Source organism: Marmota monax, unplaced genomic scaffold, assembly GCF_021218885.2.
Source record: "Marmota monax isolate L192 unplaced genomic scaffold, Marmota_monax_Labrador192_F-V1.1 WCK01_AAM20220418_F8-fsc00211, whole genome shotgun sequence".
Taxonomy (NCBI): Eukaryota; Metazoa; Chordata; class Mammalia; order Rodentia; family Sciuridae; genus Marmota; species Marmota monax.
The window spans coordinates 1,304,920-1,327,477 of record NW_026694080.1 but is presented as its reverse complement, the minus strand read 5'-3'; the positions used below and the strand labels follow the sequence as shown (position 1 = coordinate 1,327,477).

The 22,558-nt window shown below is 40.1% G+C and overlaps 1 protein-coding gene across 5 annotated transcripts in view; it reads right to left on the bottom strand.

Moving 5' to 3' along the window:
* Positions 1–10,852, bottom strand: part of Ilrun (inflammation and lipid regulator with UBA-like and NBR1-like domains) — an 86,727-nt gene extending 75,875 nt beyond the window's left edge. For all 5 annotated transcript variants that reach the window (XM_046464385.2, XM_046464386.2, XM_058585589.1 and 2 more), the window contains exon 1: positions 10,507–10,852. In XM_046464385.2, coding sequence (XP_046320341.1) covers positions 10,507–10,664 — 158 coding nt within the window. In that variant the 5' untranslated portion in view covers positions 10,665–10,852. The remainder of the gene's footprint in view (positions 1–10,506) is intronic.
* Positions 10,853–22,558: the final 11,706 nt, after the last annotated feature.

Below are 22,558 nucleotides of genomic sequence, written 5' to 3'. Positions count from 1 at the left end.
ACAAAGTACTTGGGTGTGGGGAGTAAAAAATAAAATTTTCTTTAGTAAATAAATGTGACCAGAAAGCACTTTTAAAGCACTTTGTATAGCAATCAATCATAATGGTTGTAACTTTAACAGGCTGTGAGTCACAGACTTTAAGCACAGTAATTCAAATATGAACCCTCAGAACCCTCAGAAACTTGTTGTAGACCCAAGGCTCACAACACTGGAGGTAAGCATAATTACATATTAATTTTTAAAAGTGAGTCTTTTAAAATTCAGAAGAGCTGAGTCTCTGAATTTGGGAATAAATTTCTCCCCTTCCTAAGACATATATAAATTTTGACAAATCATTAGGACATCACTTATAAAATCAACTACTCTTCCAATTTAAGAAAAGTATATTTCTTTTATTTGCACAGATGATTTACTAAGAGTTAAACCTCTTCAGTGAGTTTTAGTTTTATTGAATTTGGAGTCCCTAAAATGATCAACTGATAAATTGCATTCTCTGACAATAAATACTACATAAATAAATTCAGATGAGCTCACTACTTGGTAGTTTAGTTCTTAACACAAGAAAATCAAGTTTTAATAAAATCATATGTAATTACAGGATGGTAGTCTCTTGCTTAATACAGAGGAGAAATTTTAATGTACCAGAAAGGACCAAAGGACACTATCACAAATTAATTTAAAAAATATGTGTGTGTTGGGCTTATGGTTCAGTGGTAGAGCACTTGCCTGGCATGCACGAGGCACTGGGTTTAATTCTCAACATTACTTATAAACAAACAAATAAAGAACCACTAACAACTAAAAAAGTATATTTAAAAAAGGAGAAGAATTCTTAAAAAAAAAAAAAAAGTGTGTGTGTGTGTGTGTGTGTATTCGTGAATAGCTAAGTGTGGTGGTACACAACTATAAACCCAGCAACTTGGAAAGCCAAGACAGGAGGATCACAAGTTAGAGGCCAGTCTCAGCAACTCAGCGAGACCCTCTCTCAAAATAAAATAAAATAAATAAATATATACATACATAAATTAAAAGGCTGGGGGTACAGATCAGTGATAAAGCACCCTTCAGATCAATTCCCAGTACCAAATAAAACAAAATTCTATAAACAGCCTATAAAGGGATTATAATTTATAGTTCTGCTTTCTTTCAACAGCACTAGACTTCAATCATTCCATAAAAATTATGCTTTTTCTTCCATCTACCTTCATGTACTACACTTGTTTACGGATGTTTACTCAACACCTACTATGTATAAGGCATTGCCTAAAATGCTCAAGGACAAAGGCTGTTGGGGGGCATTTTCCTGGAGAGTGGGTGTGTGTACATGATAAGTATTATTTTAAAAACAATTAAGAAAAGTGTGGAATCCAGAGAAGAGATCACTATTAAGTAGAGTGATTAGTAGGCTAATTCCAGAGAACAGAATTTCATAAGAAAGGAATGGGGCTAGGGATGTGGCTCAAGCGGAAGCACGCTCGCCTGGCATGCGTGCTGCTCAGGTTCGATCCTCAGCACCACATACAAACAAAGATGTTGTGTCTGCCGAAAACTAAAAAATAAATATTAAAAATTCTCTCTCTCTCTCTCTTAAAAAAAAAAATTCTCTATCTGGTAAGCAACAGGTACTGTTAAAGGATTCGAAGAAAAGACAGGCTTAGATCAAAGTTGTGCTTTAGAAAGATTTATGTAGTATGTCCACAAAATGAACTGGAACAAAGAAAGTTAGGTACAGAAAACCAATTGGAGCCTATGCCTATGTTACCCTGTTAAACTGGTAACATAACCTGCAAACTAAAGTTGTGGCCGAAGAAGCGGAAGAGACAAGAAGTGCACTGCTAAACCCAGGTGCAAATGAACTAAACTGAAAAAATTGGGATATCAAGGAAAGAAAAGGCCTTGGAGATAACAGTTCAAATATAATGTCTGGAACACAGGAGCTATTAACAGAACAGGGGAAAGTCAGAAACAAAAGCTGGTTCAAGCAGAGGAAAAGGACAAATCGGTCTTTTAAACACATTTAATTTTGGGGGGGTGACAATAAAATATCCCTAAGTTTTATTATTCCCCACCAGAAAACTCTGCACCATTTTTGGTCCAACTTTTAGTAACAGGCCAAAGAGAATACAGTATATATTTAATACAAGTAAAGGATAAACATACTGCAGAAATCACGTTCCAGAGTATAAACATGACCAAATTTAAGCTCCATAAAATAAAGTTGGTGCCCATCTCACACCACAGCAAAAAAATTAACTCAAAATGGAGTGATGACCTAAATGTAGGAATTAAAACCATAAAACTCTTAGAAGAAAACACTGGATAAATCTTCACGATCTTGGGTTTAGCAATGAATTCTCAAGATACGACACCTAAAACACAAGCAATGAAAAAAAATGGCATGGATCTCATCAATAAAAAAATCTGTGTATCAAAGGCTAGTATCAAAGAAGTGAAAAGACAACATACAGCCTGGGGGAAAATATTTGCAAATCACGTATCTGGTAAGTATTCCAGAATATGAAGACCACACAACTCAACAACAAAAAGACAAACCCAATTTAAAAATGGGCAAAGAATTTGGATATTTCCCAAAGAAATACACAAATGGCCAAAAAGCACATAAAAGATGTTCAATATCATTAGTAATTAGGGAAATGAGAACCAAACTCATAATGAGGCATCATTTCACATTCACTCAAACAGCTGTAATTTTTTATAAAAGTAAGTATTGGTAAGGGTACAGAGAAGTTGGGACAGACTCTCCTGCACTGCTTGTGGAAATGCAAAAATCATCCAGCTACTGTGCTTTTGTTTTGGGGGTTTGTTTTTTTGTGTGTGGTACTGAAGATTGAACGCAGGGCACTGCACCTGCTAGACTAGCACTCTACTACTGAGCTACATCCACAACCTTTGGAAACCATTTTGGAAGATACTCAAAAACACAGAATAACTTATGACCCTCCAATTCCACTCCAAGGTATACATTCCAAACAACTACAAACAAGTACTCAAATACAAGTACATACATATTCAAAGCAGCAACTGTTCCTTCCTGGTTTCACTCAGGAAATCTAACTACAATTCCATCAATTCTAATCCAGGCATTTCAAAACTTAACTTCTAAGAAAGCAATATGTCCATAGCAGGCACACAATCTTTGTGAATCCTGATTCTATTTGATTCGATCCACTCCTATCTTATGAAATTTTACTCAGTTAACCGAAAATTAACATATGAAATGTTTTCTCATTATCCTGAAACTTTTCTCGGACAGTTTCGGGTATGTAGGTTTCCTATAACACTATCTGCTAGTGATCCATACAAAACATATTTGTTTAAATACTGTCTGGTTGTCAAGTTTGTGCTGTAATGTATTAGATGAATTTGGGGTGGGAATAGGAAGATGGGAGGTGGTAAAGAAGCCCCATCTGCCTGTCCTGGCTAAAATGATGATTAATCCTGACTTATGCTTGGAAATGCAAATACTTCAGTAACAGCACTGTTAAAAAAGACTTTCTACAGGACAGTGATATACTTGTCACTGTGTTCCTTTAAAACTAAAATAAACCAGTCCCAGTGATGAACACCTGTAATCAGCTTGGGAAGTTGAAACAGGAGGATTGCAAATTCAAGGCCAGCCTGGGAAACTTAGCAAGACCTTGTCTCAAAATGAAAAGGGAGGCTGAGGCAGAAGGATGGCAAGTTAGAGGCCAGCCTCAGAAAGTTAGCAAGACCCCATTTCAAAATAAAAAATAAAAAGGAGTGGGGACATAGCTCAGTGCTAAAGCACCCCTGGGTTCAATCCCCAGTACCAAAAAATATTATGATTATTAATAAAATAAAAAGGGCTGGGAATGTAATCCAGTGGAGTGCACTTATATTTAATCCCCAGCACTGCAAAAAAACAAAAACAGCTAAAAGGACTCTGCTCTATTTATAAACTTTTCTTTTTTTTTGCTACTGGGGATTGAACCCAGGGGCACTTCACCACTGAACTACATCCCCAGCCCTTTTTATTATTTATTTTGAGACAGGACCTCACTAAGTTGGTGAGGGCCTGGCTAAGTTGCTAAGGTTGGTCTCAAATTTAGGATCCTCCTGTCTCAGCCTCTTGAGTCACGGGAATTACAGGCATGCACCACTGACCTGGCATAAAACTATCTCATATTAAATCAAGAGTCTCAAATTGTATGTACCAGTTAAAGAAATAGAAAACAAGAATATTCAAAAGCAGTAACTCTCAATTTTAAAAATTTAACAGAGGGTTAACACTCTATCTTTGTGATGCAACCTTTCCATACTCTCTTCCTAAAACTACTATGTAGAATACTTTTTTAGGGCCTCAGGGGCACTGGAGATTTAACTCAGGCATTCATCATGCCAAGCATGCATTGTACCAATGAATGTACCCCTAGTCCCACACATTTTTAAAGGAGACTAATATTGTATCAAGTTTTATTTCCATTACAAGGGGACTTTTCCTTAGACTAACCAAAGAACAGAAATTCATTAAACTGGGTATGGTGGCACACGCTTGTAATCCCAGTGACTCAGAAGGCTGAGGCCAGAGGATCACAAGTCCAAGGCCAGTCTGAGGAACTCAATTTAGGGAAACCCTAAACAACTCAGTTAAATAAAAAATAAAATAAAAATAAAAAAACAAAAAATAAAATAAAAAACAAAAAGGACTGGGAATATAGCTCAGTGATAAAGTACCCTAGGGTCCAATCTTTGGTACTCCCTATCCCCCCAACGGCAAAGAAAAGAACTGCCTGAGGCACCGTGAGACCACACCTGAGGTACTAGTGAATTTCACATTTATGGTCTGATTTATTGCATCACTTTGCGGTTATAGCTTTATCTAGCGGGGTGCCTTTGATAATGCTGAGTGTATCCGCAGGACATTATTTTACAAAAATGTTTTCCCCAAGTTATTTTTCTAGAAAACATGTTACATCCATGGTAGATATGTGTAATGTTTGAAAACATGCAAGGCTCCTTGAGGATACCTGGAGGCAACCTAGTATTTGCAACACCCAACTGCACAGTACTAGCTTAATGAACAGGAGAAAGAGAGAAACTGCCAATTTGCCTACATGTTATTAATTTATCTACAGCTACAACAGTTATATTTAGAAATAAGTTCAGGGGGCTGGGGATGTGGCTCAAGCGGTAACGCGCTCGCCCGGGGTTCAATCCTCAGCACCACATACAAACAAAGATGTTGTGTCCGCCAAAAAAACAAAACTAAAAAATAAATATTAAAAAATTCTCTCTCTCTCTCTCTCTCTCTCTCTCTCTCTCTAAAAAAAGAAAGAAAGAAAGAAAGAAGTTCAGGAGGCTGGGATTGTGGCTCAATGGCAGAGTGCTCCCCTACCATGCATGAGGCACTGGGTTCGATCCTCAGCACCATATAGAAATAAAGGTATGTGATGGTTATTATTATCCAAAGTACATGTATGAAGACATGAATTGGTGTGAATATACTATGTATACAACCAGAGATATGAAAAATCATGCTCTCTGTATGTAATAAGAATTGTAATGTATTCCACTAAAGAAAGAAAGAAGTTCAATACTAACTCCTCACTAATATCCTCTAAAAATCTAGAAGTATCATTTGCCCCTACAATGAGAAGGACCGACTTAATTTGAACACATACACAATAGAGACAAATGCCTTTGAGGGCCAGAAGTGAGTTTAAAATTTTATGTGACATGGAACTGCAATTTAAAATTGCCTGTAATGGTAAAATTTTGTTATGTATATTTCACAAATTTTTTAAATCATTTGAAATTTGCCTCCAAATCCTGATTTCCCCTGAAAACACACACACACACACACACGCCAATTCGACTACATTAAAGAACATGAATCCATTAAATTGAACATTTTTAAAAAAATACTTTTAGCTGGAGATGAACACAATACTTTATTTATATATGGTGCTAAGGATGGAACCCAGTGCTAGGCAAGCATTCTACCACTGAACCACAACTCCAGCCCCTAAACTGAACATATTTAAATTTTAAGTAGTTGAAAACTTTTAGTGATATGAATTAAAAGCTTTAAGGAAGGTGTTTATTGATATTTTCCATATCCAAGAAGGACATAGGCAAATGAAAAAAAAAAAACTGCAGCAAAGGAGATTTAGTTCTGACATAATTCTAACTAGAAAAGTAATTAAATTCTATAATAAGATATCACACAGATCTATACCCTTAGTGATACAATAGGATAACTACCTTGAAAGGGTTAGATGCAACTTGTAGGAAAAATTCTAATAAACTGGGGTAGGGGTTGTGGCTCAGTGGCAGAGTACTTGCCTAGCACATGTGAGGCACTGGGTTTGATTCTCAGCACCACATAAAAAAATATACAAAGGTATTGTGTCCATCTACAACTATAAAATACTTTTAAAAAATTCAAGGGGCTGGGGTTGTGGCTCAGTGATAGAGCGCTTGCCTAGCATGTGTGAGGCCCTGGGTTCAATTCTCAGCACCGGATATAAATAATGAATAAAATAGAGTTTCATCAACATCTAAAAAAATATTTTAAAAAAATTCGAATAAACTATAGAGAGTCTCCAAAGCCGGCTTCCAGTTTTAGAATTCCGGGTTCTTTATCCCAAGCCCACAGTGTCTGCAAGAAATTTTACCTATAAAAAGTTATACTAGGGGCTGCGGCTGGGGCTCAGGGGTAGTGCACTTGCTTGGCATGTGTGAGGCACTGGGCTCGATTCTCAGCACCACATATAAATAAATAAAGGTCTATCAACAACTAAAAAATATATGTTAAAAAAAAGTTATACTAATCTACAAGTCATTTCAGTTTGGCTTTTATATATCACAGTTAGTCTGCCCCACACATGTACTCCCTCAGGAACTGAAAATTGACCATCTCTGTTATGAAACAGTTCCACCATTTCCAGCAATATCACTGGCCTCAAAATATAAACACTACAAATGAAAAGAATACTTGGTTCTAAATTAAACAAATAGAAATACCTACATGACTTTGTCAACCTTAGCCAATAATTTTTGTGTTAACAGGGAAGATAATTTTCAGATCCAAAGCATTCAATTTTTTCAAAAATGACAAAAAAATAATTTTTACTCTTGGGGAAAAAAGAGCATAATCTTTCAAATCTGAGCTCCATTTTGGAAGACTCCTGTTCATTTTAAAACAATGATCTTGGACTGGGGTTGTAACTCAGTGGTAGCATGTTTGCCTGATACAAGTGAGACACTGGGTTCAATCCTCAGCACCACATAAAAATAAATAAACAAGCAAAGGTATGGTATTGTGTCCATCTACAACTAAAAAAAATAATAAAAATAAAAAGTAATTTAAAAAATGATCTTTAACAGTGATCAGACAAGTGAATAATTATTTATTTATTTATTTATTTATTTATTTTAAATATTTATTTATTTATTTTAGTTTTTGGTGGACACAACATCTTGTGTGTATGTGGTGCTGAGGTGCTGAGGATCGAACCCGGGCCGCACGCATGCCAGGCGAGCTCGCTACCGCTTGAGCCACATCCCCAGCCCCCGAATAATTATTTATTATAACCCAAAAACCAGCATTTATAAAGTCACAGGGAAGTTAATCATCACCAATTCAACAGGTAACCACTACAGCACAGCAAGCTGAGTGATTCTTCCCAACCTGTATTAGGGCTATCTGGACAGTTATTAGACATATTATATGACGCATTCAAGCAACACAATTCTAGACTCCAGATATTTACTTCGGTAGCACATACACATATTTTGATCAAGTATGCATGCATATCTGTATTTCACTAGATTTTATTAATTATAATGGGTGTTTGTTTAAACAAATCTGTCAAGATGAATTTACAAAAGTCAACACAGGAATAAAAGTATAATACTGGGGCTGGGATTGTGGCTCAGCTGTAGAGCACTAGTCTAGCACATGTGAGGCCTTGGGTTCGATCCTCAGCACCACATAAAAATAAATAAACAAAATAACGAGATTTTGTCCAACTACTTCTAAAAAAAAATTCAAAAAAATTTTTTTAAAAAGTATAATACTGGATTATGGAGCTAACAAGCTCTCCTAAGAAAGAAAACAAAGACAGCCTTCCTGATTTCATAAAGAACATTCTTTCTACAGCCAAAAACTAAGGTAATGTGACTCAAAGTTGAATTATCTCTTCATTGCCTGGATTCCTAAAAGGCCACTGACTTCCAACTGCTTTCAAATCGGAACACAGAATGAGAGAATTTACCTCAGTGAGAGAGATTACCTGCCTAGAATGCTTGAGGCCCTGGGTTGGATACCCAGCAATGCCAAAAAAATAACACTAAGAAAACATTTTTTAATGGCTCACACCTCGCTTCAAAAAGGTATCTTGTGTTTACACAGAGATAAATGTCATCAATATACATACTACTTCAAGTCTTTGAGCTTAATCTTTTTTTATTTAAAGACTCAAACAGAATTTTTACAGCCCAACTGTTTTTATTTTCTTATCCATACCACGCCTTACCTATCTCCTCACTTTTCACAACACCTAAAAACAATCATATATTAAATATACACACCTCAAGCACATAAAATTCATTACACTAGTTTTGTAGCTATAATAATTGTACTAACAAACACTGACTTTAAAGAACTAAAAACTTATTAGGGCAGCATTTAGATGGTTCAATTCACCAAGGGGTGGGGAGATAGATCAATCCTCCCCTACCCAACAGGTAGCTACAGTATGCCAAGATTTCTATACTAAACTAGTATAACAAGGAAGAAAGTACGATTTTACTTCTAAATTTCACCAGAGTAATAGCTCTTCTCAGTGTGTTCAATAACCCTAACACTCTCTACTTAAACTTTACAGGTTGGATGTCAGAAATCTATAGTAAATTACATTCCCTATCTGAGATCATCTGGGCATAAAAGACACAAATAGAGATGACAAATGCTTATTTATTTAATTCTAAAGACTATCTCCTGCATTCATTCGAAGCCTCAAAGAGTTTTCTAAACATCAAGAAACTCAGTCCCACTCTTGCTATGGCTGGCTTTAAATAATGATAAAATAACAGAACCCACTGAAGATGCTGCAAGAAAACAAAAATTTACACATCACCTTTGGTTTGGTCACAGCTAGAAAGGCTCCCATTTACAAACGAGCATCATCCAGAGTAGGTGAGGAGTGGGATAAAAAAAACACCCTTCAGCCCTCTTTTCTGGCACTGACTGAGGCATTCGTTGGAAGTGAAAATAAAGGGGAGTTTGGTTGTGTAAGTGATGCCAAGAGAAACAAGATTCCACATGTCAGGAGACTGAATGCCCCACACAGAGCAAAGGGCACTCACCCCATTGCTTTTGGCCCAAAGAAAGATTAGTTGCTTCACCTGAAAGCCTCTCAAAGGAAGTCTAATTGTGTCCACTCCCTCCCTCACCCTGAGTGAACTCAACAACCCCTACTCACAGAACAGGGGGGAAGCTTTGCTTATCAAAAATAGCAAGTGCTGCTTCCAAAGCCAAGGAACACTCCTTTACTGAGATAGTCTTCTCCCCCAATTCAGTCTTCTACAACCTAACTACAAGCCAAAAATACTTGGTTCCCAGCCTAACTAAACTTCTCCATTTTCTCAAAGGTCTATCAACCCCGCTTTCTTTCAAATAAGCTCTTCTCCACTCTCCGTATTCTGGAGGCCTTTCTCAAAATTCCCTTTGCGCAGGGCTCCAGTTCCTTCAGAAAGTTCCTTCTCCCAGGATCATCTCCTTTCTCCCACTTTTCCTAAGGTTCTGCCCAGGTGCCGTCCCAGGTCTAACACTCGGGGCTCCTCTATTTGTAGATTCACTAGCAGATCCCACTCTTCCCTGGCACAACTCTTCGGAAAGTCATCTCTCTCACCAAAATCATTTGTTTCCCCAAAATATTTTTTCCCTTATCTCTCCTCGGATAAAGACAGACCCACATACAATTATCTGTTCTCAACTCCTTAACTCCCAACTCTCTTCCGTCTCCCAGGTTCGTCCACAATATTTAACAAGCCTCCCTAGAGTTTCCCCCCTAATTCTCGGCCTCAGCCCCTAACTTCAACTACAATCTTTTATCCCACTTTCCAGATCCAGATTTTCTGTGCTTTTTACTCTCAGCCAGCACCACACGCCTTCCCTCCCAGGGCTACCCACTTACGCGTCTATGGCCAAACCTTTTTCCCTTTTCCACCTTCCTCGGGCCCTAATTCTCCGCAGAACCTAGTGAACAACCCACTCCGCGCCATCTCCTCTGCCTCCCCGCAGCCTCCGTGGCCCCTAACTCTCCTTTAGCTCCGCTCACCCCCTAATTTCACTCCATGCCCCCCGGGGCTCCCCGACTCGCCCTCCCCGCCCGGAGAAAGAGGTCCACCTCACTGCTCGCCCGGCCCGCCCTGCCGCCAGGCTCGAGTGTCCCTTCCCTTCCCTTCCCTCGGGGCCCCGAGGCCGCTGCCAGCGATGGCGCGGCGGGGCCGGCTCACCAGTTGGTCATGTCCAGGAAGAAGGCGCAGCCGGCCGGGTTGAGCTGGAAGCCAAGCAGCCGCTGGAACTCGGAGATGAGCACGTCCTTGTCGGTGGTGCCCAAACAGCTGAACTTCTGCATCAGCTCCGGGTCCAGATCCACGTCCATGCCCTCCATGGCGGGGGCCAGACACCCGCTTCCCCGCCTCCTCACTACCGAGCCGCCGCCGCGCCGCCAGGCCCGGGAACCGGGAGGGGGCCCGTTGCTAGCCGGCGCCGCGACCCCGCTCCTCTGAGGTAGGCCCCGGGCCTCTCACCGCCTCATAGGGGTAAACTTACTCAGCCACTCACTCTCCGGCTCCCCCCCCTCCCACCCCCCCCAACGCCGCCACCTCCGCCGCTATCGCCTCTCGCTTCTCCGCCGCCTCCGCCTCCTCCCGCGCCGCGCCGCGCCCACTGCGCACGCGCCGCCCCTTAGGCCCCGCCCCTTCCTTTCCTGAAGGACCACCCCTCAGTTGCGTCACAACCCCGTGACGTCTCCCGCGTGACCTCACCGCGGCGGAGCGAGGGGGCGGGAAGGGGGAAGGAGGAAAGGGCTGGCCGGGAGGCGAGGGTCGGCTCTAGGCCCAACCTCCTCCTCGCCGCGTCCCCACCCTCAAGGGGCGGAGTAAACGCCCAGGCTTGTGGGGAGGAGCTCGGGTATCTTTGTCTCCGACTACCCCACCATTTTGCAGGTGAGGAAACTTGAACTCCAGGCAGGGCACGGACTATGGCAAGGTCAAGTAATCAAGTGCACACTCAGGGACCGGCCTTCCCAGCCAGAGGTCTATCCCTCGCTCTAGAAAGACTTGTTTCTAGAGCCGCTTTCCCAAAAGGAGGATGCCGTAAATCCTTGGTTCCCGGCCACCCTTGAGATGACTACTACAGTTTTATCGGTGCTGTTTGTTATGCAACAGCATCTTGTCTCCAGAAAATAAAAGAGGCCTCAATACAAACATCAGTCGCAGGTCCAGACAACGCCACCCACTCCGTCAGAACCAGCTCTTTAAAAATACAGGTTTAAGTCATGAGAATTTGGAAAAACTTGTCGTTACAATCCAAGGCAAGTGTATATGGTACACTTAACGTGACCAAGATCCCATTTCAAGATCAAAGAATGAGAAAGAAGTTTAGAGACTTTCTAACCCTTCTGTGTTTTATTTTGGGTTTTTTTATTTTTGATTTGGTTTGTTTTGGTTTGGTTTTTGGTATCAGGGATTGAACCCAAGGGTGCTTAATCACTGAGCCACTGTTTTTTGTTTTTTTGGTTTTTGTTTTAATTTTGAGACGTCTGGCTAAATTGCTTCAGGCCTCACTAAGTTGCTGAGGCTGGCTTTGAACTTGCGATGCTCCAGAGACTATGGAATTACAGGTGTGTGCCACCATGCCTGGCTAACAAGTGTTTTTAAAACATCACTTGTTGGCAAATATTGCTATGTCAGGGTTTTCAGGAGAGGAATGAATAAGAAATGATCTGCCTTCAAGTAGCTTTCTGTTTAGTATACAAATATGGCAAGGGAAATCAAGAAAGTTTATATGCCTTTTCCAAAAATACAGTGCAAAAAAACTAGAACCCAGCTGAAGTATGGTTTCTAACAATGTCAACAAAAGACAGGGCTGGGAGAAGTGACCAATAGTGTCTGGGGTGCCAGGATGCTTAAGAAAGGGAATACATTCTACCTCTTCCATCTCAGTATGAAATAAGTAAAATAAATAAAATAGCTTTGTTCTACTCGGATATGGCGGCTCACACCTGTAATCCCAACAACTTGGAAGGCTGAGGCAGGAGGATCAGAAATTCATGGTCAACCTCAGCAATTTAGTGAGGCACTAAGCAACTTAGTGAGACCTCCATCTTAGAATAAAAAAATAAGAGCTGGGGATATAACTCAGGTGGTAAAGTGCTTGCCTTGCATGCACAAGGCCCTGGGTTCAATCCCCAGCACCACAAAAATAAATAAATAAGGGCTGGTGACTTAGCTCAGTGGTAAAATGCTACTGGGTTTAATCCCCACTACCAAAAAAAAAGGTAATTTTAAAAAATTAAAATTTAGGTTCTAGGTCATGCACGTTTGGGACTTAAATTCTCTTTCTGCCAATTATTGATAACAGTGCCTACCCAAATAGATTGTTGTTCCAATTAAATGAGGCAACAATATATAAATACAATGCTCTATAAGATTGATAACTAGTAATGTGGTAAACATAAAGAGATGGCTGTGGGTTAGAAAGTGAATCAAAAGCAGAGATTACTTCTTCCCCTTCCCCCTCCTCTATTTCGTATCCCTTCCCTTCCTGTTCATCTATTAAAGTATGAAATGTATGCCCTTTCTGTCTTTAGCCTTCCACCCCCGCATATGACTATCTTGTGGGAAACAGACACCTTTAACAGCATATATTAATAAATAAAATAAATTCATACTATAAACATTTATAGTTATTAGCATTTAAAAGAAACTATTCTTGGGCTAAGTGTAGGGGTACATAACTATAATCCCAGCTGTTTGGGAGGCTGAGACAAGAGGATTGCAAATTCAAAGTCAGCTTGTGCAATTTAGCAAGACCCTGTCTCAAAATTAAAAAGGACTGAGATACACGTCAGTGGTAGAGTCCTTGCTTAGCAAGTACAAGGCCCTGGGTTCAATTGTAACACTGCAAAAAAAAAGAAAGAAAAGAAAGAAAAAGAAACTATTTGGAGGCCTCTAGGAACTGTGGAAGTTTGATTCATTACCACAACATAATTTTGGGGTGGTCACAATTTTGAAGCATTTCATTGTTGTTCAGGAAAATTCAGTCATCCACCCATTGTAGGTTAGCATGTATTGTCTCAATCTTATGGATGATGGAATGGAAACAGATCATAAAAATCTTGGTTTTAAAGCTGAAAAGAACTGAGACTGCGTAGTCCAACTTCCCCATTTCACAGGGGAAGAAATTGAAACTAAGAAGGGGAATTGATCATAGCTCTATGAACCAAGATCATAGTTCTAGCAAGGGATTTCCAAACTCCCACTCAGGCACCTCATCTGCTATATCCTCTTATGCTTCCTTTATATGCTGGGTTCAATTTGAACCTTACAAACAATCGGAAATTTTGACCCAAGAAATAATTTGATATTAGACTACAGGCTTCCTAGGAAGCACTCTAACTTGCCATGTCCTTGGATTAAAATTGTGTTGACCAAGGATCCATAGACAGTATCACTGTATCTGGAAACTCCAATAGAATGCTGATTTAGAGGAAACTGAAAATTCTCAGCCAATCCATGCTGTACTAGGATTTTAGCTCACACTCAAATTGTCCACATAATTCAAAGAAATCCTTGCAAATAGGAGACCTGAATGGGTCAAAATTTTAGTCTACAGAAGGAATTATTTCAAAGGGGTAAACTCCTTAAGTGATTGATGAAACTTCGTGGAGAAATTTTGGTTTTCATTAGATTGGAGGTACAACTCTGTCCAAGAATATGTCTCTCTCTATCTTAGTTTGGGATACTACAATAAAACACCACAAAGTGGGTGACTTAGCAAATAATTACTAAACAATACTAATTATTTCTTATAGTTCTGGAAGCTGGAAAGTCCAAGATCAAATTGTTTAGTGAGGACCTACTTTCTCATTAAAAAAAAAAAAAAAAAATTACAGACAGGACTGTGCCTGTCTGTAATTCCAGCATCTCAGGACCTGAGGCAGGAACATCACAAGTTCGAGGCCAACCTCAGCAATTTGGTGAGGCACTAAGCAACTCAAAAGAGATCCTTGTCTAAATAAAATACCAAAAAAAAGGGAGGGAGGGAGGACTGGGGATGTGCCTCAGTAAACCACCCTGTGTCAAAATAAAAAGGATTGGGGATGTGGCTCAGTGGTTAAGCACCCCTGGGTTCATTCCCCAGTACCAACAACATAGTACCTTCTTGTTTTGTCCTCATGTGATGGAAGGGGGGCACAGCAGCTCTCTGTGCCTTTTTTTTTTTAATAAGGGAACTAATCCTGCTCACTAGAGCTCCACCCTCATGACCTGATCACCTCCAACACCCCACCTCCTAACATCATCACATGGGTATTAGGATTCAACATATACATTTTTGGTATGTAGGGAGGACCACAAATATTCAGACTACAGCACTCCCCTAACCACTGTGCAGAAGGTGGCTAGCTTATTAGATATTAGGGAAGAACCCCTCCTTGCAATTAAAGGCTTTCAGTGTAGGGATGGGATATGAAAAGGAAGAAATGAGGCGTTACCAAATTAGGAGACCCCCAAATGTGAATTTCCACCTGAGTCTGAGGGATTATTTATAATCCTTATGGTTCTGCAACTTTGATTGGGTTTTATTGCAAAGAGGGTCAAGAGAAGAACTGGTAGAGAAGGCAAAGAGACAAAATTGCTGGGCACGACCTGCAGAAAGGAAAGCTGACAGCAGTATTCCAAAAGGGCTTCTAGGTACCATGTAGAGCCAGGTCAGAAGCTGCCACTGCCTGGAACATGCATGAGACTAGCATATTCTTGGTATGAATTTCTTTAGAGGAAAAATTTCAGTTTCCTCTAAATCAGCATTCTATTAGAGTTTCCAGATACAGTGACACTGTCTATGGATCCTTGGTCAACACAATTTTAATCCAAGGACATGTCAAGTTAGAGTGCTTCCTAGGAAGCCTGTAGTCTAATATCAAATTAGTTCTTGGGTCAAAATTCATTGGCTGGTGATCTTGTAGGAGAAATTTAAATGGACACCACTGACCCAGACCAGGTTCTTCTCATTTAGGAGTTGAAAGTCTAGGAGAAAAGTGATTCATCTCACCAGGACAGGCTAAATTGCCTCCAAACTTCCAAGTCCTTAAGACTCAGAATTGCCAAGACTAGCTAGAACTGTCTACGGTTATGTCAGAGTGTAACTGATCCAGAGAATATACAGAGTCCAAATAGACTTTAGGGAATGTTATACTATAATAGCAACTTGAAAATAGCTCAGTGGTAGAGTGCCCCTGGGTTCAAACCCCAGTATCACAAGAAAAAAAAATCACTAAGCAGAATTATCTCTGTTGCTATAGAAAGATAATCATGATATTCTTTATTCTTTTTCTTTCTTTCTTTTCTTTTCTTTTTTCTTTTTTTTTTGGTACCAGGGATTGAACCCAGAGCTGCTTAACCACTGAGCCACATCCCCAACCCTATTTATTTATTTATTTACTTACTTACTTACTTATTTTTGAGACAGGGTCTCAGTAAGCTGCTTTGGGCCTAAGTTGCTGAAATTGGCCTTGAATTTGAGATCCTCCTGTCTCAGCCTCCCAAGCCACTGAGATTACACATTTACAGGTGTGTACCACCATGCTCAGCACAATATATTCATTTTTAAGTGATAGAAGATATGACAAAGTAATAGTATTATATATGATCTAAATTTCTAAGAGAGATGCATGAATGAGCTTGAGAAAGACATCTGGAAGAATACATTTGAACCTATAGCAATGATAGTCTCTGGATGTGGAGAATGATTGATGGATATTTTTACAATTTTGCCTGCTTTTTTTTTAAATGATCACATAATAAAACAAAGAGTCACTTCATCTTAAAGAAAAGAAGGTTGGATGTCCTGAAGACTCATCAAACATGAGTTCATTTCAGTTCTTCACTTTCCCCCTGACAAGCAGGAATCTCATGAACTGCAAGACCAAGGACCAGCTGACAATCAGGAGGGCTCTTCTGCTAAGTAAGCAAACAGGCTAACTAAGATCAAAGTTCAGGTGAGAATGTGGCCCAGAAAGGAGCCCTCAGCCTGTGCTGTGTGACTATGGCCAAATGATGTAGTTTCCCTTATGACCTCAGAGGTTTGTTTGTTTGTTTGATTTTGCAGTACTGGTGATTGAAACCAGGGATGCTCCACCACTGAACTATATCCCCAGCCCTTTTTATATTCTGTTTGAGACAAGGCCTCCATAAATTTTCCAAGTTGACCTGGAACTCATGAGCCTCCTGCCTCAACTGCCTGAGTATGTGTGATTGCAGGTGTGTGACTGGCCAGTTTCCTTATTTCTAAATAAGGAAAACTGCATAAAGTTCATGGAAGTGGAGCAAAATTCAACACAACTACTATTGCATAAATAACCACAAACACAAATTGTCATTCTGTGCTTATTTCCCAGAGTTGCAGGTTAAAGCTGGGTGGGCATGAGAGCTCATAAAAGCAAAGCATTAAAGTATTATAAGGACATTGGAGAAATAGAATCATACATTTCTATAAAGGTAGCCAACAGTATGAAGCAGTGTATGTTCAAGTGCCAAAGGAGTTATAGACAATGAGGTTGTAGGACTTGGAAGTGTGTAGAGTCATGGGTGGGCTGGGATGCCCAAAAGAGCTCACCAGGAGACTTGGCCCAGACCCTGTATGATTCTCCTGAGTATGAGGAATGCATTACAGTAAAGTCACATAGAAGTGTTGAATAGCTAGAAGACCTTAGCTTTTCTTTGTAACCTCCCATGTTTCTGTTGTGACTACAAAAACATACCCATGAGTGACCCCAGAGAAAGAAAATACAATCTCAGGCATACTTGAGGGTTCATTTTCCAAGCAGACTGAATAGATGAGGTTAGAGTAGCCCTCCACTTTTAGTATCCATCCACCCAGAGTATGATGGGAAAAGACCAGAACTCCCACATTTGGGGCTTTTCCAGTTCCTCATTCCTGTTACTCTATTCAAGAGATATACAATTAGGGCACTTTTGAGGGGACAACAGCCAGCATCTCTTTGCAGGGTTCTTTCTGCCCAGGGGAACCAAAGCCACCCTAAAACTTACAATCTCAGATAATTGTAAGTTTTTTTAAAACACAAATACTCAGAAATATATTTACAGAATGTGAAGCTCTTAATAGATCTAGTCCACATGGATTTTGGAACTAGACAAAGGGAAAATGGCTCTGGTGGTTTATTTAAGGGGGTACATCAAACAGGGAGAAGGTTTTAAGGACAGAGTCTTGCTTTGTGCTGTCTTGCAGCTAGTAGGTTGATTGACATCTTGGCAGGTCACACCCATCTCAGGTGCTGTATGGGCCACTGCGCAGCAGAAAAGAGATGAGACAATGCCTCCATAACTTTTCCCTAAGCAAATGACTAGAGGAAATGTCCACTGGCCATTCCCAGACACCAGATGTCTCTACCCATGAGGCTTCCATGCATGGTGACCCACATGCAATAGCTCTTGACAGGGCACCAGAATATTAGACGAGGTCAGGCATGTTCAGGGTGGTATGGCTGTAGAAGGGCACCTGTATAACAAAAAGATAGCTTTGAGTTATCTTTTTCTGGGAAGAGCATATGATTCCCTTGGTCTGTTTTTTTCTACTGTGGTGTATGGGACTAGGCAAAATAATCCTGTCTTTGTCTCATGTTTTTTGGCCTAAATACACCTAGAAGTAGTCCATTCTATCTTTTTCTTTCCCTCCCTTGCCTTCTTAGCCCCTTAGTTTACTTGAACCAAAATACCTTCCAAGTAAACACCAAATCCTTACCTCTCCCACATGAAAAAGAAAAGGATGTCCCCTCTTTTACTATAAGCGTTCTTTTTACTCTTTCTTCCAACTGTTTCCCATATGCCAACATCCTGCTGCCTGATCTCAGGTTAAGTGAGAAAGGAAAAGAGAGAAAGGAACAAATATTTAATGAAACCCACCAATGTGCCAGATGTTGCTCATGCTAAGTGCTTAGATTCACTTAAACCTCACAACGAAATGATTTCAATATTACTATCATGTCAATTTGCAGATAGGAAAATAGAGATGGAGGGTTTAAAGACTGTTCAAGATGTTCAGAAAGTCAATGCTCTGATTTCTTTCCATTCTAAGAATTTTTTTTAAGAGAGAGAGAACTTTTAACATTTATTTTTCAGTTTTCTGGACACAACATCTTTATTTTATTTTTATGTGGTACTGAGGATCGAACCCAGAGCCCCGCTCATGCCAGGTGAGCATGTTACCACTTGAGCCACATCCCCAGCCCCCATTCTAAGAATTTTATCTTTTTACCATGTTCAACTGGTTGTGTTTCTACAGAACTATCATAATTTCCTTTCATTGGATTCCTTTGATCATCTTCAGGATCTTTTTAAAGGAGACTGACGGATGACTACCTGCTGATATTAATACTAATTCCTCAAGTTAATATAATACCTTGTAGCTTTTCAACATATCCATAGATTCTTTCATCTTACCCTTAAGGGAATAAAAGGTTATATTGAGTTATTTTTTTAATACTTTTTTTTTTGAACTTTTTTTTTTTTTATTGAACTCAAAGGCACTCAATCACTGAGTTACATAACCAGCACTTTTTATTTCTTATTTTGAGGTTCTCACTAACTTGCTTAGGGCCTTGTTAAGTTGTTGAGGCTGGCCTCAAACTTGCAAACCTCCTGTCTTAGCCTCCTGAGTCACTAGGATTACAGGCATGCCACCACACCCAGCTTTTAATACCCTTATTACTTGTGAAAGAATCATACATGTTTGTTATGAATAACTAAGCAATATAAAAAAAAGTATAAAGAAGAAGGTAAATCCAGACACTGGGGTGCGTGCCTGTATTTTCAGCAACTCCAGAAGCTGAGGAAGCTGTGGCAGGAGGATCACAAGTTTGAGGCCAGCCTCAGCAAGGCCTAAGCAATTTAGCAAGACTTTCTGTCAAAATAAAAAATAGAAGGGCTAGAGATGTAGCTCAGTGTAGAGCCCCCAGGGTTCCATCACCAGTACTGCAAAAAAGAAGAAAGTAAAAATTATCCTAAATCCCACTATCCAGAGACAACCACCCACTGGAAGTGTTTCTGTCAATGTGTTTTTCATTTACCTCTCCATTTGCATAATTTGCCTGTTTCTAGCCTGGATTTTTTTTTTTTTTTCATTTAGAGCATGTTGACAACAACAGCTTCCCTTATCAATAAGTGCAGATTTGCATCATCTTTTTGTATATTTATTTTTTGTTTGTAGATGGACACAATACATTTAAAAAAATTTTTTTTAACACAATGCCTTTATTTTTATGTGGTGCTGAGGATCAAACCCAGGTCCCGCCCGTGCTAGGCAAGCGCTCTACCGCTGAGCCACAATCCCAGCCCCTAAATCTTTTTTTAAATATTTATTTTTTAGTTTTTCGGTGGACACAACATCTTTATTTCATTTTTATGTGGTGCTGAGGATCGAACCCAGTGCCTCACATATGCTAGGTGAGCGCTCTACCTCTGAGCCACGACACAGCCCCTTGCATCATCATTTTTAACAACAGTTCAGTATTCCAACAGTATTTATTCAGTATATTACTTGACCTGTCCCCTATGGATAAAAAATAAGACTACTTCAAATTTTTATTTCCATAAGAAATTATTAGCTCCAACTTAAAGTATAGAACTAAAGCTCTGAAAAACTAAATGACCCCTTTTTTAAAACCTAGATCTGGAACTAAGCTGCTTAGGCCAGGCCCCAAGCTTCCAACGCTTAAAACAGTGCTCTTCCCAACCTAACCACAGAAACAGGAAGCTGAAATTTTTGGCATAGGATATGGATTTGGCATACTAAAAAATCAGATTTTTTTTTAACTGCCATTGTGAGCAACTTAGTGAGATCCTGTCTCAAAATAAAAAGAGCTGGGAATGTGGTTCAGTGGTAGAGCACCCCTGGGTTCAATCCCCAGCACTGAAAACAAGAAAGAGACAGAAAAACACAAAGAAAGATAGAAGCCAGATACAGGGCTGGGGTTGAAGCTCAGTGGTAGAGCACTTGCTTAAAATGTGTGAGGCCCTGGGTTCGATCCTCAGCATCACATAAAAATAAATAAATGAATGCATTGTGTTCTTCTGATACACACACACACACACACACGCACACTATATTAAATAGGATTGCTATTTATATATATGATAGGATTACATCTTAATTGTGGTAAGGGTTACGTGAGCATATATATTTGCAAAAAATTTTATTGTTTTATAAATTATATCTCAACAAAATGTGCGTGTGTGTTTTAACAGAACCCTTGGTTTTGTGACCATATCAGTGTGCAGCATGTTGTAGAGACAAGCACACAGCATAAATAACCTGACTATCATAACTGACTGGAGATTATGAGATAGAGCTGTTTTTTGTTTTTAGGGATAAAAGCCACTTGTCCGGTCCTTTCCCACTAGCAAGGTTTACTTATCAGGTGATTGAATGGTCTGCATGGACTTGATCCTGAGACACAAGTCAGCCCTAGGTGTCTGTGGGTAATGCTGCCCTGGTGGCTGGGAATGCTGGACCCTCAACAGCAGGGCCCAGGCAGGCGTCTGGGTAGGAGCAAGACTGCAGGCACCCAGCCCTCCGTGTAGCACTCCTTTCTCAAGGGCACACCTGTCTGTGAAGCTCCTTGTCTGAATTGCTTTCCACACCTGCACACATGGAAAAGCTGAAAAGGGTCCCATGAGAAATGAAGCCTCTGTATCAAAATCAGACTTTCAAGGAGAAAATTATCAAAACTGTTTTTCTGAAGCTGGGCCAAGAGAAGCTGTGTTGGACAGGTCAATGCCTGAAAAGCCCGTTTGAATTTCAAAGGAAGGGCCAGGACCACAGGTAATGACAACGCAGGGACATCCCTCTCCAAGGCCCAGTGGACACATTTGCCTCCAGTCTTCTCATACCTCATACTATAGAACTTCTAGGACACTTTCAAGACAGTCTCAGTTTCTAGAAAATAAAGGAAAATTACATGACTTTCAGGTGCCCAATTGGTTAGGAACATCAGAGATGCCTGTTTGGAAAAGAGCAAAACAAAACAAAACCAAAAGTCCCAATGAGGAATCGCTGTAAATCAACTCTTTGTCTATAACTGATCATGGCAGCCTGCTATAAAGGCATAGTCATAAGTAGTGTTAGCTGAGTGCAGTAGCACACACCTGTAATCCCAGTGGCTAGGGAGGCTGAAGCAGGAGGATTGCAAGTTCAAAGCCAGCCTCAACAATTTAGCAAGGCCTTAAGAAACTCAGGGAGACCCTGTCTTTAAATAAAATATTTGAAAAGGGTTGGGAATGTTGCTCTGTATATTTAAGGCTCCTGGGTTGAATCTCATACCAAAAAAAAAAAGCCAAGTGTTTGTTTTCTCCACAAAATATTTGGTGTGGGCATGTAGTGTAAGAAAGAAACAAGATGGAGGAGGCCAAAATAAAAGAAAGTGACTATTTCGATTTTTTTTTTTTTGGTGGGGGGGCGGGTACCAGGATTGAACTCAGGGGCACTCAACCCCAGACCTATTTGTATTTTATTTAGAGACAGGGTCTCACTGAGTTGCTTAGCACCTCACTTTTGCTGAGGCTGGCTTTGAATTCAAGATCCTCCTGCCTCATCCTCCCTAGCTGCTGGGATTACAGGCAGGCTCCACTGCACCCGGCTCTAACCCTTCTTATTTATTGTTTTGGGACAGTATCTATTAAGTTGCTGAAGCTGGCCTCAAACTTGAGATTCTCCTACCTCAGCCTCCTGAGTAGCTGGGATTATAGGTGTGTACTACTCAGTCCTTCAGTCTTCAATTTCTTACCAGACTCATATGACCAAAAGTTAATAAGGCCCACAGGCAGCACCTTCTGGACCTATCCCTGTGTGGATTCTTTTTTTTTTTAAGTTGTCAATGGACCTGTGCTGAGAATTGAACCCAGTGCCTCAAGCATGCTAGGCAAACGCTCTAACTGGGCCACAACCCCCCCAGTCCACACCCCCTGTGAATTCTTAAGCCAGTGTTTCTCAAAGTTTAATTCCCTAGATTACAGTAGAGTCACTTGGGGGAGAGGGGACTCTTAAAACTGCACATACATAACTGAACACAATACCTGGGTCCCAGGCCCCTAAAATCTAAATCAGTATATCTGGGATAGATTCCAGGGATCACCAGGTAATTTTTATGCTTGCTAAAGTTTGAAGATCATTACTTCAAACAAACATAGTTAGTTGTTTATTGATGGTTTGCTCAACAGTTCAACTTGATTAAAGATTAACAAATTATATTTTCACTGGCATGTTTGC